We start from the raw sequence: 21,017 nt of genomic DNA on the forward strand, positions 1-21,017 counted from the left end.
CCTTAAGTGGGATCAGTACATAAGATTTATTTTAAAAATTGTTTTTTAAAATGGGCAAATAAAGAACAAGCATTTTAAGAAAATTTATAAATAGCCATAAAATATATAAAACTATGTTCAGAATCATTAATAAGCAAGAAAATGAAAAATATAACTACAATAAGATACCATTTTATAACTTCTAGATTGTCAAAAGTCAAGTCTGACAATAAATTATGCTGACAAGAAATGAAGCAAAGGGAATTTGCTTCTGTTAGCGTACACTATTAGTGTACATTGGTACAACTACCTTGGAAAACAATTTGGAATTATCTTGTAAAACATGCATATATCCTACTGAACTAGCAGTTCCATTACTAAGTACATATCTCCGAGATTTAATAATAGGTGAAGAAGAAGATTGGTATGAGCATGTTTAAAGCAACACCACCAAATATCCACTGACAGGATAACAGACAAATCAATATGGTATATTCACACCATGCTATTTTTTATTGTGATACAATATACATAACATAAAATTTACCATTTTAATACTTTTGTTTTTTAATCTTCACCTGAGGATATGTTGAGGGAGGGAGGGAGGGAGGGAGGGAGGGAGGGAGGGAGGGAGGGAGGGAGGGAGGGAGGGAGGGAGGGAGGATGGATCTGTTGCATCCAGTAAGCTCCCTGGCCAGAGATCAAACCCGCAACCTAGGTATGTGTCCTGACCAGGAATCAAACCCAATACCTTTTGTTGTACAGGATGATGCTCCAACCATCTGAGCCACCTGACCAGAGGTGTGATGAGAACTTTTAAGATCTACTCTTAGCAATTTTTAAATATTCAATACAGTATTACTAACTATAGTCACCAGGCTGTACATTACATTTCCATGACTTACTTATTTTATAATGGGAAGACTGTATATTTTGACCACCTTTCACCAATTTTGTCAATCCCCTACCCCCTGCCTCTGGCAACCACCAATCTATTCTCTGTCCATTTAAGCCATTTTAAATGTGCAATACAGTGGCGCTGAACACATTCACATTGTTATAAAACAGTCACCACCTTCTATCTTCAGAATTTGTCATCACCCTAAATTGAAGCTCTGTAAAACAATTAACTCCCTATTCTCCCAAGAGCATGAATCCCTTTTGTAATGTATATATAATTTACCTTTATTGTTGAAATATTACAGGTGTCCCCTTTTCCCCCCATTAATCCCTTCCACCCACCACCAACTCCTTGCCCCAGGCCTTCACCACACTATTGTCTGTGTCCATGGGTTATGTATATATGCATATAAATTCTTTGGTTAATCTCTCCCCACCCACCCCCAACCTTCCAAGATTCGTCAGTCTGTTCCATGCTTCTATGTCACTGAATCTATTTTGTTCATCAGTTTATTAAGTTCTTTAGATTCCACATATAAGTGAGATCATGTGATATTTGTCTTTCTTTTCCTGGTTTATTTAGCTTAGCATAATATTCTCCAGGTCCATTCAGACTGCCCCAAAGGGTACGAGATCATTCTTTACAGCTGCATAGTATTCCATGGTGTAGATGTCCCACAGCTTTTCTATCCACTCATCTACTGATGGGCACTTGAGCTGTTTTCAGATCTTAGTTATTGTAAATAGTGCTGCTGTGAACATTGGGGTGCATATGGTCTTTCTGATCAGTGTTTCAGAATTCTTAGTATATATACCTAGAAGTGGAATCACTGGGTCAAAAGGCAGTTCCATTTTTAATTTTTTGAGGAACCTCCATACTGTTTTCCATAGTTGGCTGCCCCAGTCTGCATTCCCACCAGCAGTGTACCAGGGTTCCCCTTTCTCCACATCTTTGCCAGCACAAGTCGTTTGTTGATTTGTTGATGGCAGCCATTCTGACAAGTGTGAAGTGATACCTCATCGTGGTTTTAATTTGCATCTCTCTGATGATTAGCGACACTGAGCATTTTTTCATATGTCTCTTGGCCATCTGTATTTCCTCTTTGGAGAAGTGTCTATTCGGGTCCTTTGCCTATTTTTTAATTGGATTGTCTTCCTCTTGTTGAGTTGTATGAGTTCTTTGTACACTTTGTCAAATGTATCCCTTTATCAGATGTATCCTTGGCAAATATGTTCTCCCATACAGTGGGGTTCCTTTTTTAATACTCTTTTTTTTATAGTAAAATGTACATAGCATAAAATTTCCCATTTTAAACCATTTATAAGTGTACAATTCAGTAGCATTAAGTACATTTACTATGGTGCAACCATCACCGCTATCCATCTCCTGCACTTATAGCAATACTGAAACTTTGTACCCATTCAATAATAACTCCCCATCCCCCCAGTATCAATAATATTATACAGATTAAGAAGATAAGCTTGGCAAATACCAAAGTTCTGGTGACTCCCCAACCAGTTCTCTTCCTCCTACATGATATGGGAAGGCCTAAGGCAAAACAGAAAAGTTTTACTGGTATTTTACACATTAAGTGACAGGAAGAGTCCCAGCATTAGAATGGCAGGCTCAGTGGTAAATTAGAAGACTGGAAGTAAAAGAAAACAAAAATTGGCTGTGCCACAAAAAGAGAGGACAATAAATGGAATGCTAGGGAGAACACAGAACCTCTGTGTGCATTTAGAAGTCTTTGTACCAGTTGGTTGTTTTGACAAATGATTTGACATAGGTCTTTGTTTTAGATTTTCCAGAGTTAGGTATTTCAGTCTCCCTTAGCACACTGCTGCTACGATTGATGGAACACACAATGTCTTTGTGTATATATACTTATTCCTCATACATATTAGATCAGTTACGTATTTCTTACATACATATAAAAATTATTTGCACATAGTAGAGAAGATCCAATATACACTTCTCATAAACTCTAAATCCTCATGAAATAAGGTGAGAGGCACAGATTCTCTCTTAACTTTCCTTCTTAATATAGGTTCACATCAATGTATACCCACCACCACCACCCATTCCAAGCTATCATCTCTTGCCCGGAACAACTAATCTCCCTGTATCCAATCTATTGCCTCTACAAATCATTCTCCATAAATCAGGCAGAGAGATTCTTCTGAAATGTCAGTCCCTGCTTAAAAGCATTAAGTAACTTCTAATGATAACTGCCCTACATGAATCAGCCTATCAACTTTTTTCTTTCTGGAATCAACTCTCAACACTTCTCTCTTCACACTCACATTCTTTTAATTCTTTATTTGTATAATTCTCTCCTTCTCTCCCTCTCTCCCTCCATCCCTCCGCGCCCCCCCCCCACACACACACACACTGCTTTTTTGTCCCTGGACCTTCATACAGGTTGCTCCTCTGCCTACATCACTGCACTCTTCATAGGGCTTACTCTTACTCTTCTCTTGGATAACAGTTTAAAAGATTCTTTTTCTGAAAAATCTTTCTGATACATCTACCCCCACATCTAATTCTTTAAAAACAACATCAACATAAAAAATTAAGCAGTCCTTTTATGTGTTCCATAGCATCCTATATTTCTTCAATCATATCACTTATCAACCTATCTTACAAAACAAATTCTGATGACACACTCTTGTTTCTGTCTAGTTTCCACCACATGACTTGGCACTAAGTACTTGTCAAATAAATAAATTATCTGCCAGAACTGCAAGTTTTGTCTGTCTTAATTTATCTGTTTAGTAATGGATGTAACATGCAAATTATGCCCCAGTAAAAACAGCCATTAATTTTTATAACATATAAAGGACCAACAAACTATGTAAAAACACAAAAAAGACTTTGTGTTTGAAATGGCTATACAATACTTAAGATTTTAAATTTATAGTAAAGTATAATAATTTGCTATTATTATGATTTACTAATTACATACACCTACTTACATTAATATCCAAGTTTTACATTTTCCTAGAAAATATGGTAAACAAAATATATACTAAGACATGAAGAAATTCATGAGATTTATCTAGCTATAGTGTAAAAACTTCACTCCAAGCTATTTTATGTGACATCAAGTTGTATCGATTCTAAGAGAACCTTGAAATCCACTCATCTTTATAAACGTTAAATATGATCATTTCTAAAACAATGGTAGTAATAAAGACTTTGACTTTTTTATCAAAATTTTTTCAGAAGTACTTTCATTCTCATTGTTGTATTTTATAATAGAATATTTCAGATGATAGACATTTGCCCAGAACAAGAGGAAAAATTGAATTTAAACAGCAATAACACTTTACACAGTGAGTTTTCACCTGTACTAACAACAGGCCTGGCCAGTGTGGCTCAGTGGTTGAGCATCATCCCATGTACCAAGAGGTCGCTGGTTTGATTCTTGGTCAGGGCACATGATGGGGTTTTGGGCTCGATCCCCAGTAGGGGGCATGCAGGAGGCAGCCGACTGATGTTTCTTTTTCATCGATGTTTCTCTCTCTCCTTCTCCCTCTCCCTTCCCTTCTCTCTAAAAATCAATAAAACATTTTTTTTTAATTTTTAAAAAGAACAGAAATCAGGATGCACAACATGCTACACAGTTAACTTTTAGAGGAAAAGTTTATCTTAGTCCTCAAATATGTGGATATCAATATAGTACAAAGTCCTAAAGATTGGTGCCATAACCCAAGAGTTTTAATGAGACTTATTCTTATTCATTAATGCCTAAAGATTAGCATGATAGTAAAATAGATACCATTTAATTATAAAACCTACCATACACTTCTATAATGCACAAAATGCATTATGTATTTGTTGACAATAAATTCTGATACACACTCTTGTTTCCTCCTAGATAACAAGTTTCCAAAGGCATTTTTTCCCCAATATAGGATGGTATATTTTAGTCTTCACACATTCTGCTCTACAACTATTCACTTACAAGAGCTTTTTCCACCCAGTAATATATGTGTCCTCGGCTACTAATGCAATCTTTTTTTTTTTCCTTTTTTTTTTTTAAAAATATGTCTTTATTGATTTCAGAGAGAGGAAGGGAAAGGAAGAGAGAAAGATAGAAACATCAATGATGAGTTGTCATTGATCAGCTGCCTCCTGCATGCCCCCTATTGGGGATCGAGCCCACAACTGGGGCATGTGCCCTGACCGGGAATCGAACTGCAATCTCCTGGAACCTAGGCCAATGCTCAACCGCTGAGCCACGCCCCGCCGGGGACTAATGCAGTCTTCTTATTCATAATAAAGGTCAGTACAGCAGCCTCTATAGTACATTTACCATCTCTGCTGTATGATATGTAACCATAGGCTCTGTACTTTTTCTCAAATCATATTTTCATATAATGACATTTGTTTCCAGTTTATACATTCTTACCAAAAATAACAACTGCCCTCTCAACATTAATGAAAGTTTTCTCTCTCACTTGAGGAATACTGTACTAACTAAAAACAGTTTTACTATTTGCATTTCACTGTTTTTATACAGAATACATCAACTCTTAGGCTTAGATCACCACCAAATTGGACATTTCACTCTTTTATCATTTAAGAGTAACTTATTAGGAGAATTACATAGGGAAGATCCAAAAGACTCCACCTAATAGACATAAGCTAATGATTTTATGGCTGATCTTATTTTATAACTATCTAATACCCTGTCCTCTTCCTCATCTCACCTATTTTCTCTAAAATATGTATAAAATAAATTCATCAACACAGTAAATACAATCTGAAAGAATCTTCTTGTTAAGGCTGCTAGCTGGCCTTTTCCTGATAACATTACTTCAAAGCCACATATATCTTTCTTTGTTCTATACAAAAGAATCAAGCTGATTTGATCAAGTTCCCTGTGAAGGGTCTCATATGAATTTATATACACAATCAATCTTAAACCAAAATATCAGACTATCCCAACTGATATATAAAAAACAGAAGCCCATATAGAATTTAAAGTATAAAGAAATGCAAGCTAGTAATTAAGAGAGTTATAACCATCAAATTGCTTTGGGAAGTGGGGTAAGTCATAGCATCCTTTTTTTTAAATCCAAATCAAGGAAACAGGTTCCTTAACTCAGGGATCTCTAATGACCAGGGTTAGAATACAGGCACATCTCATTTTATTGTACTTCATTTTACTATACTTTGCAAATATTGCATTTTTTACAAATTAAAGGTTAGTCCTCCCACCAGCAAAAATATTATAATTTGCTAAAGGCTGAGATAATGGTTAGCATGTGTTAGAAATAAAATAATTTTAAATTAAGGTATGTACATCATTTTTTCAGACATAATGCTACTGCACACTTAACCGACTCAGCATAGTGCATACATAACTTTTATATGCACTGGGAAACCAAAAAAATTCATGTGACTCACTCTATTGCAATATTCGCTTTATTGTGGTGGTCTGGAACCAACCCCAAAAGGTATGCCTGTACTGTCAATAGACTGAATTGAAGGTACACAGGTCACCAGATTAATGATCTAATTTGTTCTTGAGTGAAATTAAACATGAAAATATAGTGGTGAATCTCATCATTAGTCAAGTATCACTATTAAGAAAACAAAATGCATACGCTGTAAAGATAGCAAGTCATCCAATTTTTTGGCATTTAAGATAAATATAGTTGAGATTGGATACTTGGTCTGTGACAGCTCTTGCATGTGAGACTAGTGAACCTAGACTTCTTTTAACAAGCACCAAAGAGTTATAAAAAAGTTATTGAGCAGAGAAGTGACAATACACATTAGAAAAATATAGTAATGCAAAATGGAAAAATGCTCAATAAAGTTATACCTTAACTTTAATGACAGACCATCCTCATTACCAAGGTACTAAGAAGCTCAATTCACTTGATGATGTTTGAAATGTAGAAAGCAGACTCTAGACACTAAATAATGTTCTTTTGCTCATATAAAGTACAATCTTTATAAAACAGTGTGTATAAAGAACAAAGTAACTTTATTTACAAACTGAGAAAATTATTTATACTTGTTATTTTCAAAATTTACTCAAGAATTCTTCATTAAAAATGGTTAAAAATTCAAAATAGATCCAGAGACATAGAAGCATGGAACGGACTGACAAATCTCAGAGGGAGTAGGTGGGGAGAGATTAAATAAAAGAACTTACATGCGTACATGCATAACCCACGGACATAGACAATAGTATGGGGAAGGCCTAGGGGTGGGGTCAGATGTGGGGTGGAAGGGGACATCTGTAATACTTTCAACAATAAGGATAAATTTTTTTTAAATGGTTAAAAATTAAGCTCTGATTATTACACTCAGCAAGAAAAGGTATTCAATGGTTTGACGTAAATCAAACTACTCAATTATTACTTACCAATAAGATTTCTCCACAGACAACAGCAGAGTAACCCTTGAACTTTGCAAAAGATATAAAATGCAAGAAGGATCCCAGAAATGAAAACATATTTGGTCATTTTAAATTATTCTGGGAAAACTTGTTATTAATTGTACAATCATCTAACCAGAGGCACTCTTAGATAATTTAGTCCTAATAGTTTTGTTAACTCTAACCTTATTAACTTACCACATCATTTATAAAAGATTTTTAAGAAATATAAAGCAAACTAGGCCTGATTTTCTTTACATTTTTTAAAGCCACAAAAGTATTAATAAGAATTTTAGTTATTTCTTCTATACTTCCTTGAAAACATAAACGAAACATACTTACTGTTGGTTTTTTTCATTTAATGTATTCATGCCCTGGAGATCAGAAAGAGGTGTTCTGGGATTTTTCCGGGTTATACCTAGCATATAAAAAGCAAAAGTTTTCAAATAAGTGCTAAGAAAAACTAAACATAAAATAATATTTCCAAGGACAAATGAAATTAATGTACTTTGATAGTAAATATTTGCTAACCATGTCAGAAATAGCTAAATAATAATATGAAGCAAGTCCCATGGCTGTTACTTACAAATCTGACTTAATCAACAATGAACCCAATTAGGGAATTTAATAATAAATTCTTCTATTTCTTCTCTCATTTAAACATGATTAGGAAATACAAGAGTAACTGGGCCAAAGGTCTAAAAGTATAATTACTTATGTTAACATTCAAAAAATTCCTAATGATTCCTTTGTATCATTTTTCAGCAATAAGCATATTGCTGACATGGACTATAGATTTTAAAGATCAATTAATCTTACATATAAAAACACTGAGAATCAAAGATGACAAATTGCTTCCTTAAGGATTATCAGTATTTTTAAGTTTTCATTTTTCTCAAATCATGCAATAAACATTGAAGTTCTATAAGCATATGGGTATTAATTTTCATAATATACACACACAAAGACATTTACAATAGGTAAGACACATTGAAAGGAAGAAGTGAAAGTTTCTCTATTCAAGATAACAACCTTATATGTAGAAAATCCTAACTAATCCACAAAAAACTATTAGGACTAATAAATGAGTTCAGTAAAATTACAAAATATAAGATCAATATTCAAAAATTAATTGTATTTCTATATAATAGCAATAAACAATCAGAAAATGAAATTAAGAAAACAATTCCATTAATAACATCAATATAAAAGAAATAAATTTAACAAAAAAGTATAAAATGTTTATACCAAAAACAACAAACATCATTAAAAGAAATTTAATCTAAATAAATAGAATTCCATCCATGTTCATGAACTGGAAAACTTAACGTTAAGATGGCAATGCTTTCCAAATTGATCTATAGATCTATGCAATCTCTATTAAAATTTCATCTGCCTTTTTTTACAGAAATGAATATACTGATCCTATAATTAATATGTATATGCAAGAATAGCCAAAACAAAGTTGAAAAAGAAAAACATGGTTGGAGGACTCACACTTCCTGAATTTGAAACTTACTACAAAGAAATAGTAACTGAGACAATATGGTACCAGCATAACAATAAACAAATATATCAATGGAAAGAGACTGAGAATACAGAAATAAACCTTTACATTTACAAAAAACTGAATTTTGACAAAGGTGCTAAGACAATTCAATGAAAAAGAATTTCATTTCTTCATTTCCTAAGTCATGGACACCAATTTCCCTGTGACAAATTATCATTGTCTATCGCTATATCCATTATTTTCTTCTGCATACTGAAACAATGATCTTAGGCCTTTCTCAGTATTAGTAATTCAGTTTTCAGCTTTTTCCTCTACTTCTCGAGCTCATACAGGTGTTGCTTTATACCTCTGCTTGTTTTAGTAGCTCAATACTATTTTCAATATCATATTGATATTTTATATCCTCAAATGTGTGCTACTGCTTTATTGGATTCATGTTCTTAAATTCTTCTATACTGTAGCCCGGCGGGCATGGCTCAGCGGTTGAGTGTCAACCTGGGATCCAGGCGATCGGGTTTCGATTCCCAGTCAGGGCACATACCCGGGTTGCGGGCTCGATCAATGACTTTCTCATCATGTTTCTATCTCTCCCTCTCCTTCTCCTTTCCTCTCTCTGAAATCAATAAAGATATATTTTAAAAAAATAAAAATAAAAAAATAAATTCTTCTATACTGTTAAGTGCTCACAGGGAACTTTCTTCCCTTTCTTGGGAATATTTTTCCTGCAAACAAAATAAGGTGTTTCTTTTAAGGTGGTTCTTTTATTCATATTATGACTTCCTTATTCCCCTCTGTTTAATGATTTTAATACCAATTATTAAATATTTTAAACATTAAAAAGGCATAAGGAATAATATACTGAACACTTGCAACTGATCACGCAGATTAGAAAATGAAGCCCAGTGCACCACTCTGATCCCATCCCAACAGCATCAGATCCCAACATTGATTACTTGTTGGAATTACCATAAAAGAACTTTAAACAGCTATCATAATGTTCAATGACTTAAAGTAGAAGATGATCTTATTGAGTTGATAGGAAATCTCAGGAAAGAAATAGAAACTAAAATGGAACCAAATGGATATTCTGCAACTAAAAACTGAAATTTTGTGAAATGAAAAATTCATTTTATGCCCAGCCGGGTGTGGCTCAGAGGTTGAGCGTAGACCTAGGATCCAGAAGATCAGGGGTTCGATTCCCAGTCGGTGCACATGCCTGGGTTGCGGGCTGCAGCCGATCAATGACTCTCTCATCATTGATGTTTCTATCTCTCTCTTTTCCTCTCCCTTCCTCTCTCTGAAATCAATATAGTTTTTAAAAAAATAAAAAGAAAAAAAATTCATTCCATGAGTTTAAGAAAAGACTTGAAACAGCATAATGAACTTGAAATCAGAACAGAAATAGAAAAAAAATAAGTATGAGGAATATGAGACAATATCAAATATTCTGAGATCATGTAATTGGTATCTCAGAAGGAAAAGAAAAGTTGGAGCAGAAAAATTTTTTTGAAAAGTTATTGGCCAAAAACTTCCTAAATTTGATAAAAAACAATAAAGCACAGGTCCAAAAGGTGAAGCAAATCCCAAACAGATAAATATAAATATTTAGGGGCATCACAGTCAAATTACTGAAAATCAAAAGATAAAAAGGAAATCTTGAAGCAACCAGTGGAAAAAACAGGTGCGTTAGATATGAAAGAATAACAACAGGATGAATTTGAGTTTATCATCACAAATAATGTAGAGGGAAAAAACGGAACAACATCCTTAAAGTGGCAAAAGCTTGATAGTTCCTAATAATGTTAAATATGTCTACTTTATGGCACAGTAATTCCAATGGTAAGTTTTACCCAAAGAATGAAAATATATGTATACAAAATGACACAAATGAGAATGTCTGGATAGCTGGATCCCTCACAATAGCTCAAAACAGTACACAACCTTTATATCCACCAAGAAATGAATGATAAACACAAAGTTGTGTATACAACTGTATATATGTGTGTATACACACAATGGAATAAAAGTCAGCAACAGATTACTGAGATATGAAACAACACAGACGAATATGTATAGCATTATGTTGAGTAACATCAGAACACTAAATATATATTGTATGATTCTATTTCTGTAAAATTTTTAGAAAAGGCAAAACTAATTTATATAGCAAAGGAAATGGTTTTTTTTAAATTATGGAAATCTTAACAAAAGTTGCCTAAAGGAGCTGGGAAAATATACAAGAGAGCATGAATAAGTTTTCTGATACAATTTGATTCCAATCTTATTTTTATCATTTTGTGTTCATGTTTTAGGTTTGTCTCTTATCTTTATAGCTAAATATTACTTTTTGTACCTAAAAAATCTTGTTTGGTTCATTTTAATTTATTGGTATTGCCCTGGCCAGATGGCTCAGTTGGTTAGACTGCCATCCCATACACCAAAAAGTTGCAGGTTCAATTCCGGGTCAAGGCACATACCTAGGTTGAGGGTTCGATCCCTAGTCAGGGCATATGTAGGAGGCAACTGATCGATGTTTCTCTCACATCAATGCTTCTCTCTCTCCCTAAAATCAATAAAAACATATCCTCTGGTGAGGATTAAAAAAAAACATTGTAAAAAAGTTAATTTTTATGTATAAGGGTCAAAATTCTCTTGTAATATAAAGATATCCAATTGTTCCAGTGCCATTTGTTTAAAAGATGATATACTTTACCCCACTGAATTATCTCAGCACCTTGTGGAAAATCAATTGACTATATATGTGTAGATCTACTCCTGGACTCTTTACTTGGTTCTATTGATCAGGTTCTATTAATCCTTACTTACACTGAGAACAATGTCATGATTATTTTAGTCTTGAAATCATATAGTATAAGTTCTCCAGCTTTATTCTTTTTTAAAATTATTTTAGTCATTCTAGCTAGTCTATATTTCTATATAAATTTTAGTTATCAGCTTATGAATTTCTACCAAAAAATCTGCTCTGATATTCATTGGGATCATGCATTTAATCTGCAGATCCATTCGGGAGAGAACTGACATCTCATAAAAACAAAAACATGTGCCAGGCGTGGCTCGGCAGTGAGCACCGACCTAGGATCTAGGAGGTTGTGGTTCGATTCCCAGTCAGGGCATATGCCTGGGTTGGGGGCTCGATCCCCAGTTGGGGGTGTGCAGGAGGCAGCCAATCAATTATGACTCTCCCATCATTGATGTTTCTATCTTTCTCTCCCTCTCCCTTCCTCTCTCTGAAATCAATAAAGATATATTGTTTTAAAAAGCACGTACCTATCTTCACCTATTTAGGTTTTACATTTCTCTCAGTTGTACAGTCTAATACATATTTCGTTAAGTTTACCCCTACGTAGTTCATGTTTTGGTATGTTATATTATTGTCCACTGCATATTAAATTGCTCTAAAACCTAGCACTTTAAAACAACAAACAGTTATCATATCAGAGGAACAGATTTCAAGAGCTGCTTAGCCAGTTGGTTCTGAAAAGGTCTTTCATGAGGTTGTATTCAAGCTGTCAGCCAAGGCTGCAGTCATTTCAAGGCTGGACTAGAACTAAAGGATCCACTTCTAAGGTAACTCATGTAGTTGGTGGCAAGCCTCAGTGCCTGCTAACTAGAGGGTTCAGTGGAATTTTTAATATGGCTACCTGCAAATGGCAGTTTGCTGCTCTTAGAGACAGTGAACAGAGAGACAACTAGGAAGAAATTACTTGGAAACTGCAGTCCTTCATAACAATTTCAGAAGCGACGTATTATCACTTCTATGTCCTATAGGTCACATAGACCAACACTAGTAAAATGTGAGAGGAGATTACATAAAGTTGTAAATACCAGAAGATGAGGATAACTGGGGTTATCTAGGGAGCTGGCTGCTATAGATGTACAGATGGAATTTATAAGTTTCACTTTCCAAGTATTCATGGTTAGTATATTAGAATTTAATTTCATACATTTACCTGGTATCCTATGAGACTGTTAAATTCACTTTTTAGATCAAAGAGCATTTTTTAAACTCCTCAGCATTTTCTACATAGATGATCATGCTGTCTACACCTTCCTTTTCTATTTACCTTTTATTTCTTTTTCTTACTTTTAGTACATTGTTAAACTGAGTGGCAAAAGCAAACATCTTTGCCATGTTCTCAGTGTCAGGGAAGAAGTATTCAATCTTTCTCCATTAAGTATGAAGTCTGCTATAGGATTTTCATGTGTGGTCTTTATAAAGTTGAAAAAGTAGCCCTGGCTGGGTAGCTCAGTTGGTTGAGCATCCTCCTGTGTAGCTAAAGTTTGCAGGTTCGATCCTCAGTCAGAATGTGTGCGGGAGGCAACCAATTGATGTTTCTTTCTCTCCCTTTCTCTCTCTCTCCCCCTGACCCCCCTTCCTCTCTAAAAACAAAACATATCCACAGGTGAGGATCCAAAAAAAAAAGTTGCCCTTGCTGGTGGTTTCTCAGTGGTTAGAGCGTCAGCCTGTGCATCAAAGGGTCATGGGTTCAATTCCCAGTCAAGAGCAGGTACCTGGTTGCAGGTTTGAGTCCCAATCCCAGTATGGGCACGTGCAGGAGGCAACCAGTGAACTCCAATTTATCAATTTCTTTTCATGCTCTTATGTCCCATCAAAGAAATCTTTGCCTGTCCCAAGATTGCAAAGATTTTCTCTCAGGTTTTCTTCTACAAATTTAATAGTTTTACTCTTTATAAAGCCTCTCTAAAATCAAAACATATCCACAGGTGAGGATGCAAAAAAAAAAAAAAGTTGCCCTTGCTGGTGGTTTCTCAGTGGTTAGATCACTGATGATATTCTGACTTTATTTCTAATATAAAAATTTAAAGCTAGCAATTTTCTTCTAAGAACTTCTTTAGTTGCATTACACAAGATGCAATATGTTGTTTCCATTATCAGTCAGATTGAAATACTTTCATGTTTCTCTTATGAATTTTTCTTTAACTCATGAGTTATTTATACATGCTTATTTTGCAAATATGTAAGAATTTCTCAGATAACTTTCTGTTGTTAACTGTCCATTTTGGCAGACACCATACTTTAAATTTCAATCATTTGTGTAACCACACTAAACTAAAGGCTGAGGTCAGGGACATTAAAGTAGCCACTGTCAGCAAGGTGAGGGTCATTAGGAACAACAAGCTCACACACAGAACTTTTCTGACTATTGCTGATCCTTCATCTTTTTCATCAACATCACCTTCTCCATTAACCCGAGGCTAGATTGAAGGTCAAAAGTAGGTTCAAACTGAATGAGGTTCTTCTATTCTATGCTCTTCCTCTTCCTCCTATCTTATGCCTTCTCCTTTCCACGGCTTCTGACCTTTTCAGAGGGGGGGCGGTATCTAATATTCCCAAGAACCCCAATTTCTCCCCACTCCTCTAATTTCCTCCCTGCCAAATCTCAGAGAATAATCACTGTATTGAGAAGGTAAGAGTACCAGAAATGAAGAGGAGGAGGAGGAAAAGCCACAATACCTTTTATGACTTAATCTCAAAGGTCAGAGTGTCACTTCTGCCACATTCCATGTGTTAGAAACAAGTCACTAAGTACAGCATATGCCCTTTGAAGGGAGGAGTATCAAAGAATTTGTGGACACATTTTAAACTGCCAGAACAATGTAATAATTTTTACCTTAAATAGCCATATATCTTTTTAAAAGAAATTAAGAGAAAAAAAGAAAATATGTATAGTAATTTATTTTTATTTCTGATTTTGTTATTCCTTCCAATAATTCATGGACTGGCATACTAGAGTCCACGGGCCAAATCAAGCCCACTACATATTTTTGCAAGGCCTACAAACTAAGGATGGCTTTTATATTTTTAAATGGTTGAAGAAAAAAATCGATGGATGAATATTTTTGTGGCATGTGAAAATTATATGATATTCAAGTTTTACTGTGCATAATAAAGTTTCACTGGAACATAGCCAAGCCCACTTATTCATATATTGTCTACAGCTCCTTTCACAGCAGAGCTTAGTTGTTTCAACAGAAACAATATGACCTACATGTTAGATGGGCCTGATACAGAAACCCAGGTACAGAAACTAGAGTACAGAAACTCACCAGGGCAGAAAGCCCCAGATGCCTAGCAAGGGCCGAAACTGGGAAAACAAGAACCTGTCCCCAAGGTAAACTATCCTTAGACCCCACTGAGCTAAAACCCCTGAGCTGAGTTCCTTCCTAAAGATAACATCTAGGCCTCAACTGTATTTCAGCTCTAGACCCAGATAAAAGCAGCAAAACCAGACAAGTGGCGCCTTAGCTGCCTCAGGCTACATTGACTAATGACCCCCTGCCCTGGAACCAACCAATCAGTAGAGCCCAGAAAGAGCACACCTGGAAAGCTGATGAATATTCTATTGAGACACTGCCCTGAAACCTCCCATAAGATTCCTTCTGCAAGAAAGAGATAAATACACTCAGGGCAAAGGACCCAGTACATGCTCCCCATTAGGGGAGCATGCCAGCATCATTTCCATCCCTCTGAGGGGATACCACAAAACTTGCAACCAGGAGAGCAATGGACAGCAGTAGCTTGTCCCAGGCTTACCCTTGAACCTGTCTCCCTCTCTATCTCTGATTTCTTAGTGAACCAAAGCAGCCCAGCCTAGGTTCTTCTGTTGCTTCTTCTATGCTCTTTCTTGTTTCACTGTCCCAAGTATATTTTTGCTGCCATCATGGACTCAATACCCTTTGGCTCAGTGCTGTGTAGCCCTTTCCTTTGGATATCTCCCATTCCCTTTTAATAAATTTAATTTTTCTTTATTCACCCGTCTGAGGTGGCTATTTAGCCTGCCCGCGCCACATTAACCTTTCACTACAAAGCCTAAAATGTTTACTATCTGTCCCTTTGCAGAAAAAGTTTACCAACCTCTACTCTATATACAAGTTATCATCTGGTGGTGTCATTTCCCTTTAGCCTAAAGAATTTTCATGACCATTTCTTATAGAATACATATTATGATGACCAATAGTCCTATATTTTGTTTATCTGAAAACATCTTTATTTCAGCTTCATTTTTGAAGGATGCTTTTGCTGTTAATTGGACACTGAAATAATAATTTGCAGCACCACTAGATTTCGTTATGTTCTTCTGACGACTATTGATTTTTCTTCTGATAGCTAACTTTTCTTCTAACAGAGAGTTAACTTGTCTGGTCCCAAACTACAAATACAGAAAAATTTTGCCTAGAAGTTGTTTTGGTTTGGGGGTTTTGCTCTGTTATGCTTTTATTTTAATTATGATTTGGGGATATCTTTCAGTCTCCACTGCTTTCAATGGCAAGTGTTAATCATATCATTATTCCCCTATATTTAATGTCATATTTTCTCTTAGCTATTTTAAAGATTTTCTCTTTACCTTTGGCACTTAACAATTTGCCTATACTGTGCCTACCTGTGGTTTTATTTTGTATTTATTCTACTTAAAGGTCACTGATCTTCTTGGGTCTCTAAGCTAGTTGTTTATTAACCAAACATGAAAAGTTTTCAGCCATTATTTCTTCAAATATTTTTTGCCTCTTTCTCTCTCTCCTCTACTTAATGGGATTCCAACTAAGGCAGTAAATATCCAGCTCTCCCCACACAGGAGCTATGCACAGATACAAAAAGTCCTCAGTCAAAAAAGCAGCAAATTTGCAAATCTCACCTATTGCAGTTGCATTTTTCAAAGGTTATTTCCTATTTGGTTTGCAGTGCTTTTTTGACAGGGCTCCTACAGTCTTTCTTTCCTGTATACTCACACCAGTCAGTCAGGTATGGTTGGCAGTATTCATATTCTAACTTTGGGTTTTAGCCCTTTGGCAGCTCTCTCAGTTCCAGGATTTTCCTCCTAAATTCCAAACTGCTTGCCAGTTCTCAACTTTGTCCTCTGACACCACAAGCCAGTATGGAGCTATGGGAGTTGGAAAGTACTTTATGCAAACAGCCACACATAGAATGACTCTCCTCTGTTTTCTGCTTCTTTTTGGTCTTCTTTGGTCTTGTAGCCTATGGGTCTTTTTCCAGTGCTTTCAAATAGTTATTTTTAAATTTTTTCAAGGTTCTATCATTGTTACCTGAGGGTTCATTCACCTCACCAATTCACCATTACCTAAAGCTGGTAGTACCCTGATTTTTTTAAAAAAACAACCTCCCAAACATGAATTTATAATTTTATATATATAATAAAATTTTAATTATTGGTAGTACTATAATAGAAAACAGAATAAACTATCTAAAATAATGAAAAAGCTCCAACTTCTACAAATGTAGAAATAAATTTGAATGGGAACACAGATAAATGTACAATTTCCTCATGCAGGTATGCTGAAATTAGTGGCTTCCTATTCTGGATGTTATATTCCAAGCTGGAATACAATCAACCCTAGGAAGGTCAGGCTGAGAGACATAAAAATCAACAAAGCAAATAAGCTATTTGCAACTACTTAAAAGTTAAAAGCAATTCATTTAAGCTCCCCAAAAAGATCTACAGACTGTTAAACAATGTCCCATGGACCAAAACATTTTAAAAAGAAAGATGGATAAATGGAATAAGGACGTGTATACGTTCTAGAAAAAACAGCAATAATTATCAGTAACATATAAGGATGTCTTTTTTTTAATGAAATACTTACCTTTGTTCTTTTTAAAAATGAGAAAATATTTTAAATAATGTTTTTCAAAATGCATTACATATTTTCTTATACCAAGACAGCAAAAATAAAAAGAACTAAAGAAAAAACCCATAACATTTGCTTTTAGGAATTCAATTCATTGATAATTAGATACTAAAATTTCATGGAATTTCAATCACAAAACTGGGAAATTAGCCAAGTTTATCTGCAGTAAACTGTAGAAAGCTCAGAACAGAAAATGTAAGTAATTTAGGTCCATTATATGCAAATTTCTGAGTTACACTTCAAGTATTCTGTAGTATCCCTTTATTCCCACTATTTTAATAGCCAAATAACTAGAATCCCACAACAGGCAAAAGAACCCATTTTTATGCAGAAGGAGTATAACAAATAGAAGAGGAGGAAATGGAGACCAAGGGCATCTTTTTACACCTATTTTATTTAAAAAAAGAACACCCACTATGATTCTGTCATAACATTATATCAAAACATTAATGTGGGTAGCTGTGCTCTAAACCAGACATAGGAAAGGAAAGTCCTCTCATAGGAGGACTGCAATCAAACTAAGTACTTTACCAATGATACACTAAAGCAACACTGCTGATGTTGAAATTCAACCATAAGCAAGCATAAAAATCAGCCGGAATTAGAAAGGGGCAGTGGAAACTTGTGGCAGTGTTGGATATATTAATCATCTTGATTGTGGTGATGATTTCACAGGTGCATATATATGTAAAAACTTACCAAATTCTATGCTTTTGTATGCAGTTTATTTTACCTCAATTAGATTTCAATAGGCTTTAAAAAAAAAAAAGTCAGCAGGAAAGAAAATCACTATTCATTTTTACCCATCACCCAGCTACTTTAAAGCCAAAAATGAAAATAAATTCAGAGTCTGTAATCAAGTGTAATTAACAACTCGAGAAGCATAGGCAAACAGACACTCAAATTAAAAGAACAGGTGTATCAACTTTTCTAGGAGAAAAAAACTAAAGTTTCATCAAAAATATCCTGAGACCAAATGGTGGAAGGATTCTGGAGGTCACACTGCCTATATAATTTATGTCCCACCCTGGTGTAGAATGCTCCTGGTTTCCATTTCCAAATGGATATGTGATGACACAGAGTTTATCAGGATTGTCAGCCTTACTGTACTTCTCTTCCTTGCACCTCTGCAGAATCTCTAAGCTCCTCTGGTGGACTGGGTGTTGAAGAAAGCTAACACTATCCATACTTTTCAAAATTGCACATGGCGCTGTATCATCATGTCCTTAGGAGGCAAAAGAAAAACAAAAAATGGAGAAAAGAAAAAGACATTACATAAGCCCAAACCAATAGAGAATCAAGGATGATGCTGCCAACTATCTTAAGAGTATATAAAAATATATCAAGTGGTAGGAGTTAAAGGTGAATGATTTTTCCAATTTGAGGAAATTACACAACAATAACAGTAAAAAATAAAGGTCCCTTTTAGGTATTCAAAATATCCTTTTCAGTACTCAAAGTGTCATGAGTTAAAATTTTTCTAATTTAAAATACTGGGGAGATTTCTAAAACAATTGGTATGGTTTAGGCTTTTTTTTTTAATGGGCTCATTTTTATCAGGCCTGAAATATAATTGGCATATAGTTGGCAACACAATGCAAGAAACACTGATGAACCCCAAAGAGAAATTTACCCAAAACAAATTACCAAAAGTTAAACCATTCTGTCACAAATCTTGCAATTAACAACACTTGTAGAAATTCCAACAAGTGTGTCAATGTTGAAAGCGTAGGAAGAAAGCACCATAGAGCAGGAAAACCCAGCAGTATTTCTAAATCTAAAACTAAGCTGAAAAATCTGTACATCCCCACCAATTCTTGTAAAGTGAGACAAAATCAACTACTGGTGGGAAAGGGAAGAGAGAACTTTCAAGTAAGGACTAAAGTCCCGGATTAGTGCCACTGAAACAGTGAATCACTCAAGCAATAAGGGGGAGGGGTGGGAAGAGGGAGTTTCAGTACCATAAATATTAGTGTAAAGGGACTTAAAAGAGAATACAGGTTTTCTAGGTTTGAGGGGACTTAAGTATCATTTACTTAGAGAATATCTCTAGGCTTAGGACATTAAGTTCAAATTTATGCACATTGCCTTTAAAAAACAAAAGTGAATAGTTAACAGATAGAGGCAAATTAAACAAAGAACTAAAGTTCCATTAGTGCATATTTACTGTACAATTAAGAATGAGATCTTATCTATGAATAGTTCTTAAAGAAGAACCTTTCATAAAAAGTTAAACAGAGGCAGAGTATTCAAAAAGGTTTGCAAAGCTTGGTTTAGTTTCTATATCTAGAGAATAAGCATCTACACTTTAGCTAAGGAGATGGAATTTTATGATAGCCTAACACCAGATAATAGTACACATATAAATACCAGGCTTCTAAAAATAAAATGATTTTGAAAATTTTTTTCACATCCAATAATAAAAATATGTAAGCTAATAAAGCACTATCCCATTTACCAAACATGGAGAGCCCATAGTTGCAAATGTTCAATGTTTCAAAAAGAGACAACTATTGCCCTGGATGGTATGGCCCAGTTGGTTTGAGCGATGTCCTGTACAGGAAGGGTCATGGATTCAATTGCCAGTCAGGGCACATACCCAGGTTGCAGGTTTGATCCCCGGTCTGGGCATATATATATGGGAAGCAACTGATCGATGTTTCTCTCTCTCCCCCCTCCCTTCCTCTCTCTCAAATCAATTTTAAAAAAAAGAGAATAAGACAAGTATTACCAAAAGTTACACATTTTAATAATAAAAATGTTCTCTTCTCATTATTATCAATAATTTCCCCCTTGATGGGCTTGGAGAAAAAAATGCTTAGACTCAGACTACGTTGCTACTTACTTAGGACTTACCTGAACTAATTTTGTAAAGTCTGCATTCCTTGTCACATGTGACCATGGAAATCTCTGCTGTTAGTGTAGTGGTCAGCTAATGATTGCAGACGTATTTTTACATGCCTGAAAACTAAATCTCTAGTCTTTGTTAAGGGTCACTGTGTATGATGTGTTGGGGCACACCTTCAACACTCAGCTAGGCCATTTACAACTCTGTCTTGTCCTTCACCTCCTGCTTGCAGTGTCTGAAGGTAATCCAGAGTTGAAAAATCAGGATCTTCTCAGGTCTTTCCTGAGCATGTGCACAGTGATAGGCATGTACAAAGCCCTATGCATGTACATGGCTAAGATTCCCATAAATATGTGGGAACTTTTCAAAGCTATTATGGAGACTTCATTTCCCAGCTTTTCCTTTTAAGAATTTTGGTTAGTTTTTGCCCCAACTATTATCTACTGCATCAGGCAGATGCAGTGTTCAATAATTGCTTCTGATTGTTTTTGGACTACACCCTTAGAAGGCTATATTCACACTGGGTAAACACAAATCAGGTTAAAGACATAAAGATAGTCTTGCAAGTGGGGTCTTCCAAGGAAGACACAATAGAATAGACTAAACAATGAAAATTCTCTGGAAATGGGGCTCTGAAGGAGCTCCAACACCCTTCTACTCTCCCTCGTGGTTGCCACACTGCTGCTTTTCATTG

General features: G+C 35.2%; 1 protein-coding gene across 3 annotated transcripts in view; it reads right to left on the minus strand.

Annotated features, from left to right (window-relative positions):
* The window catches only part of MYO9A (myosin IXA), a 271,712-nt gene that overhangs the window by 109,454 nt on the left and 141,241 nt on the right, over nucleotides 1–21,017 (minus strand). For all 3 annotated transcript variants that reach the window (XM_081129792.1, XM_081129790.1, XM_081129791.1), the window contains exons 15-16: nucleotides 18,581–18,700; nucleotides 7,620–7,695 (exon numbers count right to left, since the gene is read on the minus strand). In XM_081129792.1, coding sequence (XP_080985918.1) covers nucleotides 7,620–7,695; nucleotides 18,581–18,700 — 196 coding nt within the window. The remainder of the gene's footprint in view (nucleotides 1–7,619; nucleotides 7,696–18,580; nucleotides 18,701–21,017) is intronic.

Source organism: Miniopterus schreibersii (genome assembly GCF_964146895.1).
Source record: "Miniopterus schreibersii genome assembly, chromosome: 1".
In the NCBI taxonomy this organism is placed as follows: Eukaryota; Metazoa; Chordata; class Mammalia; order Chiroptera; family Miniopteridae; genus Miniopterus; species Miniopterus schreibersii.